At 40.9% G+C, this 14,998-nt stretch overlaps 1 protein-coding gene across 1 annotated transcript; it reads right to left on the bottom strand.

Moving 5' to 3' along the window:
* Positions 1-1,124: 1,124 nt before the first annotated feature.
* Positions 1,125-14,848, bottom strand: LOC149318307 (dnaJ homolog subfamily B member 11). The gene is made up of 10 exons (XM_089509394.1): positions 14,702-14,848; positions 11,638-11,794; positions 7,333-7,430; positions 6,828-6,960; positions 5,591-5,733; positions 5,009-5,091; positions 3,858-3,915; positions 2,675-2,786; positions 2,332-2,491; positions 1,125-1,611 (listed from the first exon to the last, which is right to left on the bottom strand). The coding sequence occupies exons 1-10, from the start codon at positions 14,767-14,769 to the stop codon at positions 1,547-1,549; spliced, it is 1,077 nt and encodes a 358-aa protein (XP_089365520.1). The 5' UTR covers positions 14,770-14,848; the 3' UTR covers positions 1,125-1,546.
* Positions 14,849-14,998: the final 150 nt, after the last annotated feature.

The following is a 14,998-nucleotide window of genomic DNA, read 5'->3' as shown; positions in this document are numbered from 1 at the left end:
ATCTGGGAAGAGAAATTCCAGCTGAACTTTTACAAACCAATATATAAGTAGAACTGAACTAACACACACACACCTCATTGTATGCCAGTTCTAACTGTGTATGTTAGCTAAAAGACTATCTGGAAAAACAGCCTACAAACCACTATAATCATATTTTAAATTAATGTATATGTAGCCAACGAGCCCTTAAATCTTTGTTCCACAGGCTGCATGTGTTTTACAGGTTTCACAGTTCTCACCTCTGCCTTAAAACCTTGTTAAAAAGTTGGAATTAAGAGTATGTCCCTGCTTGGCATTTTATGGTGTTTACTGTTGAAAACATACTCAATACATAAAACACAAATTGCCCAAAGGTTCCCACAAAATGATAACTTAGTATCCTGGTTTAATTGGATGCTTAAAATGCAAAAACAATTTTGCTGAACCACAGCCTAGAGAGAAAATGTATTTACATAGTTTAACTTGAAGAAATAGAGGGAAATGGCAGCTGCAATCTGTAGATGGAGCTGAAGATAGGATGGTACACTTCTCTTTTAAGATGCTGTTGGATTCCAGCTCTCATCAGCTCCAGTCAGTAAAGTCAATAGTGAGAGATCAGGCCAAGCTACAGCATCATCTGATGAGCCACACCTTTTCCATCTTTACCTTAGGTGCATGAAACAGACTACCTACATGCAACAAGTTCTTAAGAAAAATGATGGGAAGGGATTTCCTTCTTTGTCCACACTCATAGCTCCTGCATCCTCTGCAATTCCACAGTTAAAGCCACTTGCTCTACCTAAGGGAATTACAATTACTGTTTGCTGCATTATCTGTTTATGACACCACGTTATGTATTCAACATGTTCACTATAGTTTATAGATGTAAAATGGTAACTCCTGCTGTCAGAGATGCATTAAGCTGCCACAGTTTCATGAACAATGCCTAATGTAGAACTAAGAGCCACTCCAAAGAACATTTCCATGTTGGAAATAACAGGAAGTATATGGATTCATGAGGACCCTTAAAAGAGGTCAAATTTGGGTAACAAGTGAAATTTGCAGAGGTAGGATTGTTTCATGTCTCAAACCCATTAGAATAACAGTTATTAAGGACTAAGCATTTTTGGAAGATGACACCAATCTGAAAAAAGGAAATGTTTTTAACTAACAGCTTTACATCAGGTCCAGTAATACAAGAGGTGATACAAGACAAAATAGAGGGAGAGTGAAAAGTCAAGAAAATTCATTCAGAAGGGCAAGAAAAAAAGTAACATCAAAATATATTTTAAAACCAGAATTTCAATGTGGTACTTTTGTTAAAATCCCTCCAACTCTTAACTGCTGGAGCTTTAACCGCTCCAATTAGAGCACCAGTTGTGTCCTGCATAAGGAAATTCCTTTGTCATCTTCTGATCAGTCCCAGAATCACCCCCACTATCTGTAAAAATGGAGGTTTCAATGGTCACTCCAATAACCCTCAACTTTGTTCTACAATGACCAGAAGTAGACGACTGCAGTTTACAGCACTGATTTCATTTATCTACAAGTCCATTTGTTCCAAGTCTCAATATCCCTGCAGTCCATTGTACACTTTCTGAACAGATGACTGTTTTAGCAGTTGTTTGAGACCTGCAAAAGAATATAAGAACAATAATTCAACAAAATATGCAATGTTCCTCATGTAAAAATATTAAATTGAATTCAAGTAAGTTTTGACACTCAGCCAGCAGATTCCACATATAACCCATGAAAATGACTTTCTCTAAACAAATCTACTACAGTGAGATATAGAAAAGTACTTAAAACCAGCTGTCACACAAAGGTAATTATATTGGCTGTTAACTATAGCAGACTGCACCTGGAAAATATATCTGACAAATTTTTAATCAAGCCTCAGTGTACAGGAACAAGCAATATTTAACATTTAGGCAAAGCAGGAATGGCTGCAATCTCCCTGATGACCTTTGCCCTTTCAGATTGTGCAATAAATCTATAAGGAAGTTTTTTACCATGTTTGCAGTAAATGTGAACAGGAGGCCTGTAACAAAAAATCAGTAGAATAATTTGTGGAAAAGAAGGGACCACTCCACAGACAGGTTACAGCTAGTTGGTTTCAGAAATGTATGCTGTCATATGGCTTTCCTAGTCCAATGAAATCAATGTTTTTTCTGAATGTAGGATACAAAATCTGAAGAAGAGAGTTAAACAACTGTGGTGGTCCTAACATTACCTAAATGGTCACTACAGGATGGGTAAATAAAAGAACAAAATAGCTTTGAGAAACTGTCATTATAGTACCCCAAATGTATCTATTATTATAATAAATTATAGGACACCAAAGATACAAACCTTCCCGCTGTTCATTTGTTAATTGTTCTTTGGGAAAATCTACATCAAATGTAATTATTAATGAGCCTTTAATGTTGTTGTTGTCAAAATTGGGAAGACCTTCTCCTTTCTTCCACAGCTTGGCTCCAGGCTTTGTGATTTTATCCCGGGCAATATGTACCTAGTGGATGGACAATGTTGGTTATTTATTTTTTTAACCAGGTTAGCATTTTTTTAACCAGGGATGCTCACAGATAGTAGTAATATAACTTAACAGTATATTTTACACTGACAGGAGGATCATGGAAATAATATAGGACACAATTTGGAAAGTGTTCACAACAGAAGTAATCTTCTGCCTCACCTTATGTCCATCTAAATGAGCAATATCCATTTCAAAGCCAATGAGAGCCTCCACTAGGGAGATAGTCACATTTGTATATAAATCATCTGCTCTTCGCTCAAAGACTGGGTGCCTGTAGACAAAGGATTAAGGAAATATTAATATCTCTCTTTTTTTACTTTATCTAATAACCAGCATATTTCTGTTCCTGCATGGTGAGTTTGCTACACAATCTACTTGAAAAAACTTTCTATGTGGGATTAGCTTATGAATAATGACTAACTTCCCAAAGCCATTATATCTATCCCAGTTTTTGCTGAAGTTTAAAGTTTTCTAGAAGGATCCAGCAAAACACTTCACAGCTTAAAGAACAGAAAAAATGTACAAGGAGAAGGAGTCTATTTTCCTCTTCAGAATAGAACATAACATATTGCAGTACAGTTATGGCAATTGCCCTAACCTGACAGGGAGATGATTTTTAGTAGTACTTATTAGCTGTTTAGTAGCTACTGGAAATTTAAAAGGGGTAAATTCGATTTAAATGACTGGCCTAGATAGAGTTGTCAGTTAGTCCCACTTGTCAGTTGTGACTTGTAAGATTTTCTTCTTTATTATCTGAATATCTTGCAGATGAGAGCAATATTTTTATAAACCATTGTTTCTCACACCTTTTGAACTTGAGTCTCCCCTTCTCAAGTTCCTTTACTATACAGTTCCTCAGTGTAACACCTAAATCTGTTCTGCAGGTGGATGCAATGGAGATGGTCACACTAGGTACTATGCAACAAGCTGGTATATATTTGGACTGAGGTCCTAATTCAGTACTGGAATCCCAAGGAATATAAAATCTCTGGTTCTGCCCTACAGCCACACAGAAACACAGCCACTGAGAACCTTTGGCGAAGAGGCATTCAACTCACCCAGGTATTTGATTATCTCTTTTGGGGACATAATCATAAATATGTTTCTGGTACCCAGTGTGACTTGCACCCACACCAACAATGCAATTATACTCAACAGCCACAGAACCACTGTTAAAAAGGGAATTCTTTTTCTACCACTTTTTCTACAGCTTTGTCATTTTTGTGTGCACATTTTTTGTCTGAGGAAATGCATACATATTTTAAAAAATATGCAAGTATTATCCAACAAAGTTTATTCAGTTATGAGTTAACATAGGAATGACAAGGAAGAGAGATCTTACTTAAGAACTTTTATTCGGAAACGCAAATCTCCAGGCTCCCCATCAACATGTGGTTCACCTGAAGAATATGGATAAAGAACATTGCATTGATTCAGGATCTGAATAAATTTAACTGTGAAATCCCAAACAAACTGCTAACAAACAACTAACAGAAACATAAGGATGACTAATTGCAAAGAGCAATCCAAGCTCACAAGACTTCCTATCCAAACCTCTGTTAATAAGAATTGCTCACATACTGATAAAGCACAAAACTAAAATCTTGTAAAAATTACAGTTGCAATGACTGAGTCAGTGTAGGCCAAGAAAGCAGTTTTTTACACAAATAGAAATTATTCAACCTCTAGGAGCTATATTCACTTTGTAGGACTCACCTGGGAATTCCAATATACCAATAAAAGTACAAAAATAATGTGCTTTGTACATAGATCAGGGTCGGAACTGTAAATTTTCTCTCAAATTGGAAACTAAGGTAGTTTACTGACTTTCTTTCAAGTTCCATAAATCCACCTGATTTTTTTTAAAAAGAAAAGTATCTCAGCTCCAACAAAATACTGAAATTGTTAGAACATGAGTTTCGGCCTGTGAGGGAGAGAACAGGCTGGCCCAGCGTCATCAAGGGCTAGCCTGAAGATAGAGCGCCCTCCCTCCATAACTGTCATCCTTCAGCTTGTGGAGGGAGAGAACAGGCTGGCCCAGCGTCATCAGGGGCTAGCCTGAAGATAGAGCGCCCTCCCTCCATAACTGTCATCTCTCGGCCTGTGAGGGAGAGAACAGGCTGGCCCAGCGTATTCAGGGGCTAGCCTGAAGATAGAGCACCCTCCCTCCATAACTGTCATCTCTCGGCCTGTGAGGGAGAGAACAGGCTGGCCCAGCATCATCAGGGGCTAGCCTGAAGATAGAGCGCCCTCCCTCCGGTCCATCTCCCTTGGTCCAGACCTCAGAGGGAGAGAAGAATGCTGGACCTGATTCCCTCCCCCCCTCACCATTCCCTTCTCCTTTTGTGTCGTGTCTTTTAGATTGTAAGCCTGAGGGCAAGAAACCGTCTGTTATCCCCTCTGTTGTAAACCGCTCGGATTCCCAGTGATTGGGCGGTATATAAATAAAACCTATTATTATTATTATTATTATTATTATTATTATTATTGTACCTTCTCCAATAAAGGGATACTCCATGCCATCTCTCACACCAGGTTCTATCTCCACTTCTAGGGTTCGTTCTTCGTTCACAAGCCTGAGAAACAGGAGAGAAAGGCAGTGAACAATAAAAACAATATTGCAGGCAAATGTGTTTTTTCTTTTGGTGTCTGCACTATGGAGAATTTCTTACTTTGTAATTTCAATCAGACTATATTTTGCTGCTCAGTTTGCACAGTAGCAGTGCTGGGGAAACAACAGAAAGCCCAGCTAGATCCAGGGCAATTCCTAATTACTCAAACCCATATACAAGAATGCTACTGCTCAACACACGTAAAACACGTTTGCTGTTTCGAAGAGTAAGTTTTATCTGGGAAACTGACTTGATGGACAACTATTCAAGCTTCTCTCAAAAATCCAGGAAAATTTCCAGCTTCAACACCTTCTCCTTCCTGCTTTCATTCCCATAAATGAGCAATACATTATACCCCCATGTGGTTTGAACTGGTAATGTAACCAATCTTCCCTCCTTTGTAATTTCAATAAGCATGCACTAATGACATATGCAACAAAGAGCCAGAGGACCTTAGACTCACTTGACATTGGGACACTCATCACAGACAACTTCCTGGGTCATCTGGAAACGCCCTGGACCTAACTGGGTTGTCCTCATCTCCTGCCGGCAATTGCATTTTCGCTTGCCTGGTGCCTGTCTTGCTACTGGTTTGTTTCGAATAACCTGCAAAGAGATACAGAATTATTCCCTCTCATTCCAATAATTTGAGCTCATCCCTATAGAGCACTTTAGTTCTGATAGGATAGATAAAAGAAACAAACATCTCAGCTACCTCAGTTTGTCACATGGAATATCACAGATATTAAAACAGTTGCCTAGCAGCCATCCTAAACTGCTTTCTCTCACAGCAGGTGAAAACTGATTATAATCGTAATTTATTTCCAAGACACGGCAGTTTGACAAAGGACCTATGAATTTTGGCCTGGCTTACTATGCAGTCCTTACTTGTGGTTGTCACCAATCCTTCTCTCTCTGTATCTTCGGAATATGTTATGGATTAAGAGAGAAGATGCCTTTCTCTTTGCAGAAGCAATTCATGAGACTCATTTTGCTGAAATATTTCTCTCTGAAATAATGAAATTAAATAGGGCTTAATCCCTACGCCCCCCCCCCCCCCAACTTGAGTTAACTCCAAATGCACAGGAGACAAAGGATAGGCATGCTCTTTTTTAATTTCACAGAGGGCATTGGAAAAGGCAAGGAGCAAATGCCACTTCCCTGTATAACTGGAAGCAGCAGGTAGTTCACTTATTGTGAATCTTCGTTGAATAGTTTCCTGCTACAACTATTTCACTGGAATGTTAGAACTACTATTTGTTGTTGTTTAATAACTTCAAGACTAAGCCATCTGGCACTGACACAGCAACACTTCATTGTGTAGCTGCCAAAGGCATAAATATCAGTACAGACAAAAGCAAGCTCCCTCACACTGATTAGTTTCTGAAACACTGCAGTTTCAGGAAAACCACTTCCTTTCAGTAGTGATATAAAAGTGAAAGCAGATAACTACAGTTTTCTATACCTTGTATTCAAAAGAAGCACACCGATCTTTCACGAAGCAGAGATATATCCCACATATGAGCAAATGTATTATTTCTGCATGGTCTCTAACTGTTTGCTATACATTCCACACAAATGCCTCTGTTCACCTTTGCCACATGAGCACAACTGCTCATTAAACAAAAACAAAACAGTAGCAGCTGTCAAACAGGCTTAAAAAAGTAAGGCGGCTCATCAAAGCAGTTTGGCAAACTTACTTCTACGAAGTTTCCTGAATACACCTCTTCCAGTGTAACTTCTAGGTCCACAATAATGTCACTTCCTCTTGGAATGTTCCTGTCTTGCTGACGAGGATTGCCTCCAAACATGAAACCAAAGTCTCCAAAGAAACTGTAAAGAAGGGAGTAATATTTTAAATAGAAAAGTGGTGCATTTACTCACTTTTGCCAAAACAGAATTGCAATGCAAATATGAATGCAAACTGTTTATGATGGCAAACCTAAACTGGATTAAAACTGATTAGGAGAAATGATCAAATTACAAGAATGGAAGTATTTGCTTTTATATGTGGCAAGAAAATAAGATTAACATCCCTGGTATTCTCACAATTCAATCATCAGGCAAGAATGCCAAAGAAGAGCCTCAAGAAAACAATAAACTATGTCAGTAATCCTGGCTGCAAAGAACAGCAACATTCTCAAACTTTATTTAGAAGTAAAGCTTTCTCTGTCATGCAAACATGGAGGAACAAGACAGACTTACTGTGAAAAAATGTCACCATGGGAACTCTGGTGACCTTCTTTCAGGCCTTCTTCCCCATATGCATCATATTGCTTTCGCTTTTCCTCATCTGACAACACCTGAAGGTGAGAATGTTCATTCATGTTTTAAACAATGATTCATTAACATACTGCCATAACTGTTCCCAAGCAGATAGTTTGGCATGTTTTTGAGCCATCATATAATGCTAAAGCTCCTCCCCCAGTACCAACATGTCCCACTGATCCCCATCAGAAAAAAATGTCTTCAGTTTAAACATTTAGTAGCATAAAATGTATGAACTGTCAGACTAAAATGCATGGCAAACATTTTAAGGAGGATGGAAGATTTTGAATGCTGGTTATACTTGGGAATGTTTGAGACGTAACAACATAAGCTATAATCGCAATGCCCTCCATGCTATTTAAGCAATAGTTTGTAGTGTTACATTGACACTACAGCTGCCAGAGCCAACACACACCAGTTTCCAAACTCAGTTTGTAATACAAACATAGTTGTAGGAAGGGCTGCAATATATAATAGTTCTAATTTCTTCTCCATTACTTTTATCAAACACTAAAAAATCAATGGAGAAGCCATGGTTTCCCAGATGCTTAAGGCTACAACTCCCATGAATCCTCTCCATGTCTATGATAGCTGAATAATAATAGTGATAATAATAATAATAATAATAATAATAATTTATAGCCTGCCTCTCCTCGAAAGATCAAAGCAGGTAACAATCATAAAAACATAATAGCATAATTAACAAAATCCCCTGTCCCCCTCATTAAAACACAAAACATCTTAAATACAATTAAAATCAGTCTAAAAGTTAATCTAAAAAATTAACCTCCATTAAAAGAGATGAAGCAACCACAGTTGTGGGGCAATGGCAGAGCTCGTTTATCAGTCTGGGAATGCCTGCCAGAACAGATCCATCTTAATGGCCTTCTTGAATGCCTCAAGAGTTGTAAATTGGCGGATCTCCTCCAGTAGGTCATTCCAAAGTTTAGGAACGGCTGATGAAAAGGTCCTCTGGGTAACCACAGCAAGCCTGGTCTTCTTTGGCTGTAGTAAATTGCTCCCGGAGGACCTGAATGTGCAGGGTGGATTGTATGGAAGAAGATGCTCCTGCAAGTAAGCTGGACCTAAGCCATGTAGGGTTTTAAAGGTTATTACCAACACTTAGTACTGTGTCTGGAAACTGATTGGCAGCCAGTGTAAAGATTTTAAAACTGGAGTTATGTGGTCGCCTCTGGATGTTCCATCGAGCAACCTGGCAGCCATATTTTGGATTAACTGGAGCTTCCGAGTTAGGTACAAGGCTAGCCCCATGTAGAACACATTACAGAAGTCCAATTGAGAGGTTACCAGAGCATGCACTATTGTTTCTAGGTCACCCGGCTCCAGGTAGGGTTGTAGTTGGCGTATCAGCTGAAGCTGATAGCAAGCGCTCCTGGCCGTCGCATCTATCTGAGCTGACAACTGGAGGGATGAGTCCAGGAGCACTCCCAAACTACAAACACAGTCTTTAGGGGAAGTGTGACCCCGTCCCGGACCAGTGAACATATCTCCATACCCAAATTCGGTGTTCCCACAGCAAGTATCTCCATCTTATCTGGATTCAGTTTTAGTTAGTTTTCCCTCATCCAGTCCATTACCACCTTAAGACAATCATTTAGAGGAGAGATGTCATCCTTAGTCACTGCAGCAGTCTGAGGCATGGAGAAATATATTTGGGTGTCATCAGCATACTGATAACACCCCGCCCCATGTCTCCGGATGATCTCGCTCAGCGGCTTCATGTACATGTTAAATAGCATTGGGGACAGAATAGCGCCATGAGCGATGCCTGATTTAAGCTCCCTGTTGGCGGAATAAGTGTCTCCAAGCATCACCATCTGGAATCTGCTGGAGCGCAGTGTCTCCGAACCTAACTCTCTCAGGCATTCCAGAAGGATACCATGGACAATGGTACCTAAGGCCACTGAGAAGTTCAAGAGCACCAACAGGGTCACACTTCCCCTGTCGATACCCAGACAGAGATCATCACCTAAGGCAACCATGGCAGTCTCTACTTTATATCCCATCCTAAAACCGGTTTGAAATGGATCTAGACAATCTGCTTCCTCCAAGACTGCTTGGAGTTGATTAGCGACCTCTCTCTTGATTACCTTGCTTAAAAATAGCAGAAGTGAGACCGGCTTATGGTTATTTTTGTCCAGGGGGTCAAGGGAAGGCTTTTTCAGGAGCGGTTTGACCACCACTTCTTTCAGGCAAGATCGTAAACAACCTTCCCTAAAGGATGCATTAATTATATGACATAAAAGCATCCTAGTTGTTCCTCCCCCCTGGACGGTCAGCCATGATGGGCAAGGGTCGAGAGAGCAGGTAGTTTTTCTCACACTGCCAAGGCTGCAGTCCAGCAAGATCTGGAGGATCCCACATTCCCCACCCCCATCAGAGGATTTTGTCCCACTCAGTTGATCCTGTATTTTATTCACAAATCGCAGATAATTCACCTATGTGAATTTTCACATTATGGATAAAATTCTGTGCTCACTTAATGATGCAGATCTTAGTCTCAATTTGAACAACAGTTCACTACATAAACATAGCTTGTAAGATCACAGTATAGCAGTTTTGGGACTGGTGGGGGGGAGGGTCAGGCCATATCACAGCATAACACATGCTGCAGCCTGTTAAAAATATATCGTTAGGATATTTACAGGATTTATTTTGCAAGGGCAATTTATAACTTATAATTATCAAAGTGACATTTCTGTTTTCTCTGCTTCAGAGAAAAGGGATACTTATGAATTTAGAAACAAGCAGACAAAAGAAGGAGAAATGAAGCGTTTAGAACTTAATGTGTCCCCCACCTCACTCCCACATTGTGCAGACCCTAGCTTGACTTCTGTAACATGTCAGCTGGCATGTTTTTCCCCGCCACATACAAGTTGAGTATCCCTTATCTGAAATGCTTGGGGCCAGAGGTGTTTTGGAATCTGCCCCCATATTCCGGATTTTTGAATATTTGCATAAACATAATGATATTATCTTGGTGATTGGACCCAAATCTAAACACGCCTCTGGGGAGCCCACCAGCCACACACTTCCACCCTGAAAATGAACAAGTGAGCACAAGTGCTGCTGTTGCTGCACTGAAGGTAGGAGCAGGCTGCTGGCAGGTTCCCAGGAAGTGGCGGAGCCTGAAGAAAGCACATCTGGCTGCTGAGGCTTACTGCCCCCTTTGTTGCTACAATATGCCATTTTATGGAACCAAACCTCTGTGGATATGGCAAGCCTACTATACACGTATCACAGCTGAAGGGGGCTGGGGAGCATCTTTTTTCTTTTTTCCTTTGGGGTTGCTAAATAAACACTGTGGGCCTTCATTCTAACTGCGACCTATCACATGAGGTCAGCCGTGGAATTATCTACTTGTGGCATCATACTGGCAATGAAAAAAAATCAGATTTTTTGGGGAGCATTTTGGGTTTCAGATTTTCACAATAGGAATGCTCACCCTCTATATGTATCACACAACTGCATAAAGGTGCAAATAACTGAATATTAATATGTCACATCATATATTATTATAATTGTTTATTTGTATAGCACCATAAATTTGCATGGCACTTTACATATACAATTAATTTAAGGCATTAAATCCTTCTGAAGGCGTACAGTATTCACATAAACTATGCAAAAATCTAGCATAAAGCTGTGCCTAAGGAAGGAGAGCTCACTCTGGAGTCTCAGGAACTGTCAGCTGGACTAAGCTCTATCTGTATAAGTGAGTCTAAATAAAGGTGTCTTCATGGGTCATTAACTTGAAGAAACTATCTCTATATATCAATTAATCACACCCCATAGAGCATACCAAAAAACAATAAGACAGTTTTAAAATAGTTTTATATTTTTACTAAACAGTACAAATTTATTAATAGGAGAGCATTGTTAGCTATTTTATTCAACAGTGGAATATTTGGAAGCAAAATTGTTTAAAAAATCCTGTATTGTTTGTTCACCAGATTTAAGACCATGTAGCAATTTATTTCAAAACTATTATATCATCCTAAACAACAAACAGATTGGAAAAGGGATTGAGATGACTTTTCAAGAACAAGTCTCTTAATGCTAATCTACTGTAAATATGATCCATGTCTTACCCAATTTTTCCCAGTTAATCCAACAAGTTCCAGCTAATGCTATCTCTATGAAGAATTCACTGAAAAAAACAGTATTACAGGTAGCAAAAGATGTTCATATTAACTATATAATTGTCCTAAACACACTGACCTCATAGGCTGCCCCAAGATCCTGAAACTTTTCCTGCGCACGAGGATCATCTGGGTTCCGATCTGGGTGAAGTTGAAGGGCTAATTTTCGGTAGGCCTTTTTAATGTCTTTAACAGATGCACTGCGAGGTACACCTAATATCTTGTAGAAGTCTCTCCTGGAAAAAAAAATAAAGCTGTTGCTGGTTGTGTTTCCCTTTCTTTAATGTCAGCTTATCTCCAGGCCACAGGTTAAAGGGAAGCAAGATGGTTAGTTCCTTTTTCTCTCTCCAAAACTGATGATAACAACAACAACAACAACTGTAACCCACTGTGAAAGCTCTGGATGGCAGGTATCTGGCTTCCAAGGAAGTTTCAAAAACTTCCAGTTACAGGATATTTGAAGGTACAGGCACCTATTTTCAAACATGAGTTTAATAAGCTTGTACCATCAGCCCTCCATATCCATGGATTCATGCATGCATGGCTTGAAAATATATAACAAACCTTGATTTTGAAATTTTATATAAGGGATACTATTTTACTATCCATTATATTAAACAGAATTTTGGTATCCATGTGGGGGGGGGGGGGGGCTGGAACCAAACCCCAATGAATATCAAGGGCCCACTGTATACATAGCTAGTATTGGTAAGGTAAGCTTTTTTGGTAAGGTCAGGTAACAACTGATACAAAGTAAATGCATTCCATGGCACAGAGACCATGGCAGGTGAATTATCATCTCCACGCTGCAATCTTGTTTGTTCAGAGTGTAATCTATCAAAACAGAGGGGAAACGGTGAGGTTTTTTTTTTTAAAGTGACTCTTCAGGGAGCTGCCTTGGGTCTCATTCTGGAAGAAAGGTGGCATATAAATGAAATAAAAATAAAATAAAAAGCACCAATTACCTAGACAGACAAACCACCCTCCCAGAGCACTCTCCTCCTTTTTTAGCTCCCATTTCAACCTTTCAACTGCACTGACAATAAGTGGTTTATCGTCCTCAGAAGGGGAATTATCTGTATGATAAACATCTTCTCATTTCCTGTGAGCATGACAAGAGAGATTCATGAAATACTTGCCACATTTATACCTGACATTTCCTCCAAGAACTTCAAGGCGCTCTGCTTCGTGCCCCCCATTTAATTTTTAAAATAAACACTCCACCCGAGGCAGGTTAGGTTTAAAGATAGTAATTGGCTGAGCTCAACGCTCCACCTATTACATCATGCCAGCCAATGCCATGATACCACCCTGGACACAGGCAGTTTCATCTCATTTGGGAAACTAAACAGGGTTGGGTCTAATTAGTACCTAGATGGGATGGCAAACATTTCTAGGTCTGGGCTGAGAAAGAACCTCACAGAACCCATAGAAAGTTTCTGCTGCCAGTCAGAGTTAACACTATTGAGCTAAGATGGACCAAAATAGCACCTACATTCCTACATGACAGTTAGCAGAAGTCCCTTGCCCACACAAGCCATGGAAAACCCCAATCTCTTCCTGATCATCTAGAGAGGCAGATGAAAGAGGAGCCATAACAGCATCTCCAGTGTAGAAATAATGCATTTTGACACCACTTTAACAGAAGAGTACCGCACTACACTCTTATTAGTGCTGCTATTCCACTGTAACTGCTCTGGCTGCCTCCTGTGGCATTCTGGGATTTACAGTTCAGGGAAGGGCATTTAGAGCTCTTAGGCCTCACTGAACTACAAACTCCAGAATGCAACAGGAGGCAGCCAGCCCAGTTAAAGTTGAATAGTGGTACTGTAACAGTGTAGTGTGGTAATCTCCTGCCATGGCTCAATGCCACTGAATCCTGGGATTTGAAGTTTTGAGGGGTATTTAGCTGTCTCTGTCTGAGAACTTTAGTGCCATGACAAACTACAAATCCCAAGATTTCATAAAATGGATCCATGGCAGTTAAAGCAGTGTTAATCTGGATTATTCCTGCAGTGCAAATGTAGCCAAAGATGAGAGAATGGTGGTGGAGGGGGCAGAGGTGAGAACATCCATCCCCCAGGAAGAAAGAAGAGAGAGGAAAGAGTACCTAGGCTGCACCCACAACGGAGGAATAATCCATTCTGACACTGCTCTAACTGCCACGGATACCATGCTAAGAGCCCTGGGATGTGTAGTTTTGTGAGGTATTTTAGCCTTTGTGGTCAGAATGCTCTGGTGCCACAACAGACTACCAACTCCAGGATTTCATAGCATGGAGCCATGGCAGTTAAAGTGGTCTCAATGTGCATTATTTCCGTTGCGTGGATGTAGCCTCTAAGTGCTGTAGCTCCATCCTATGGAATTCTGGGATTTGTAGTTTTACAAAGTCTTTCAGATAGATCCCTCTAGTTTTGTTGTTGGGTGCCTCCAGTCCTTTCTGAACTTATCACAGGGTTTTCTTGGCAAGTGTCTTCAGAGGGGGGTTGACATGCCCACCCTCTGGGGCTGAGAGAGTGTCACCCAGTGGGTTTTTATGTTCGTGCAGGGAATCACACCCCTGGTCTCTAGAGGCCTAGTCCAACACTCAAACCACAATGCCACACTGGCTCCCCCCCCTCTCTACACACACAAGTATACACACACACACACATATACGCCATAGTAAAGTCAAAGCAAGCTGCAAATGTGGAGGGGCGAGTGAGTGTGTGTGTGTGTGTATATACATATATATTTATATACACATATATAGAGAGATACACACACATATATGTATCTACATTTACAGATATATACACATATATGGATGTGTGTGTGTGTATATATATATATATATATATATACACACATATATATATATATAGAGAGAGAGACACACGCACATATATGTATATACACTCGTCCCTCCGCATGTTCTCCTTTGACATTGCTATGGCATTCCATAGCAATGGAGTCATGGCACTTAAAGCGGACTCAAACTGCGTTGTTTCTGCAGTGCGGAAGCAGCCCTTGCGAGGAGAGTCAGAAGAAGGAGGCCGAGAATGGCGGAGGAGGAGGAGAAGGGGAAGCCACGGGGAGGGAAGAAAGGAAGAAAGGAAGGAAGGAAGGAAGGAAGGGGGGCAGCCGTCTCCGACGAGGCTCACCCAGCGACGGCGTCCCCGAGGAGGCAGAGCAGGAAGAGGAGGAGGCCTCCGAGCGACCGGGGGGACATGGCTGGGCCGGCTCTTCTGCTGCAGTGGAGTCCCGCTGCCTGGCTCCTTCGCCGGTAACCATAGGCAAGAGAGAGAACCCGGTGAGGGGAGCCAGCCAATCAGCGCCCGGCACAGCGCAGCCGCGTCACTCGACGCCGGCCAATCACAATCGCACACTTCACCCGCCACCCGGCGAGGTTCGCCCAATCAAATGCGGAGACGTCAGCAAAGTGGGACGCTGGAGGCAGC

This window comes from Sceloporus occidentalis, unplaced genomic scaffold (genome assembly GCF_023333645.1).
Source record: "Sceloporus occidentalis isolate IW3139 unplaced genomic scaffold, rSceOcc1.0.p SCAF_2, whole genome shotgun sequence".
Lineage (NCBI taxonomy): Eukaryota > Metazoa > Chordata > Lepidosauria > Squamata > Phrynosomatidae > Sceloporus > Sceloporus occidentalis.
This window is presented reverse-complemented; position numbering and strand designations above follow the sequence as displayed.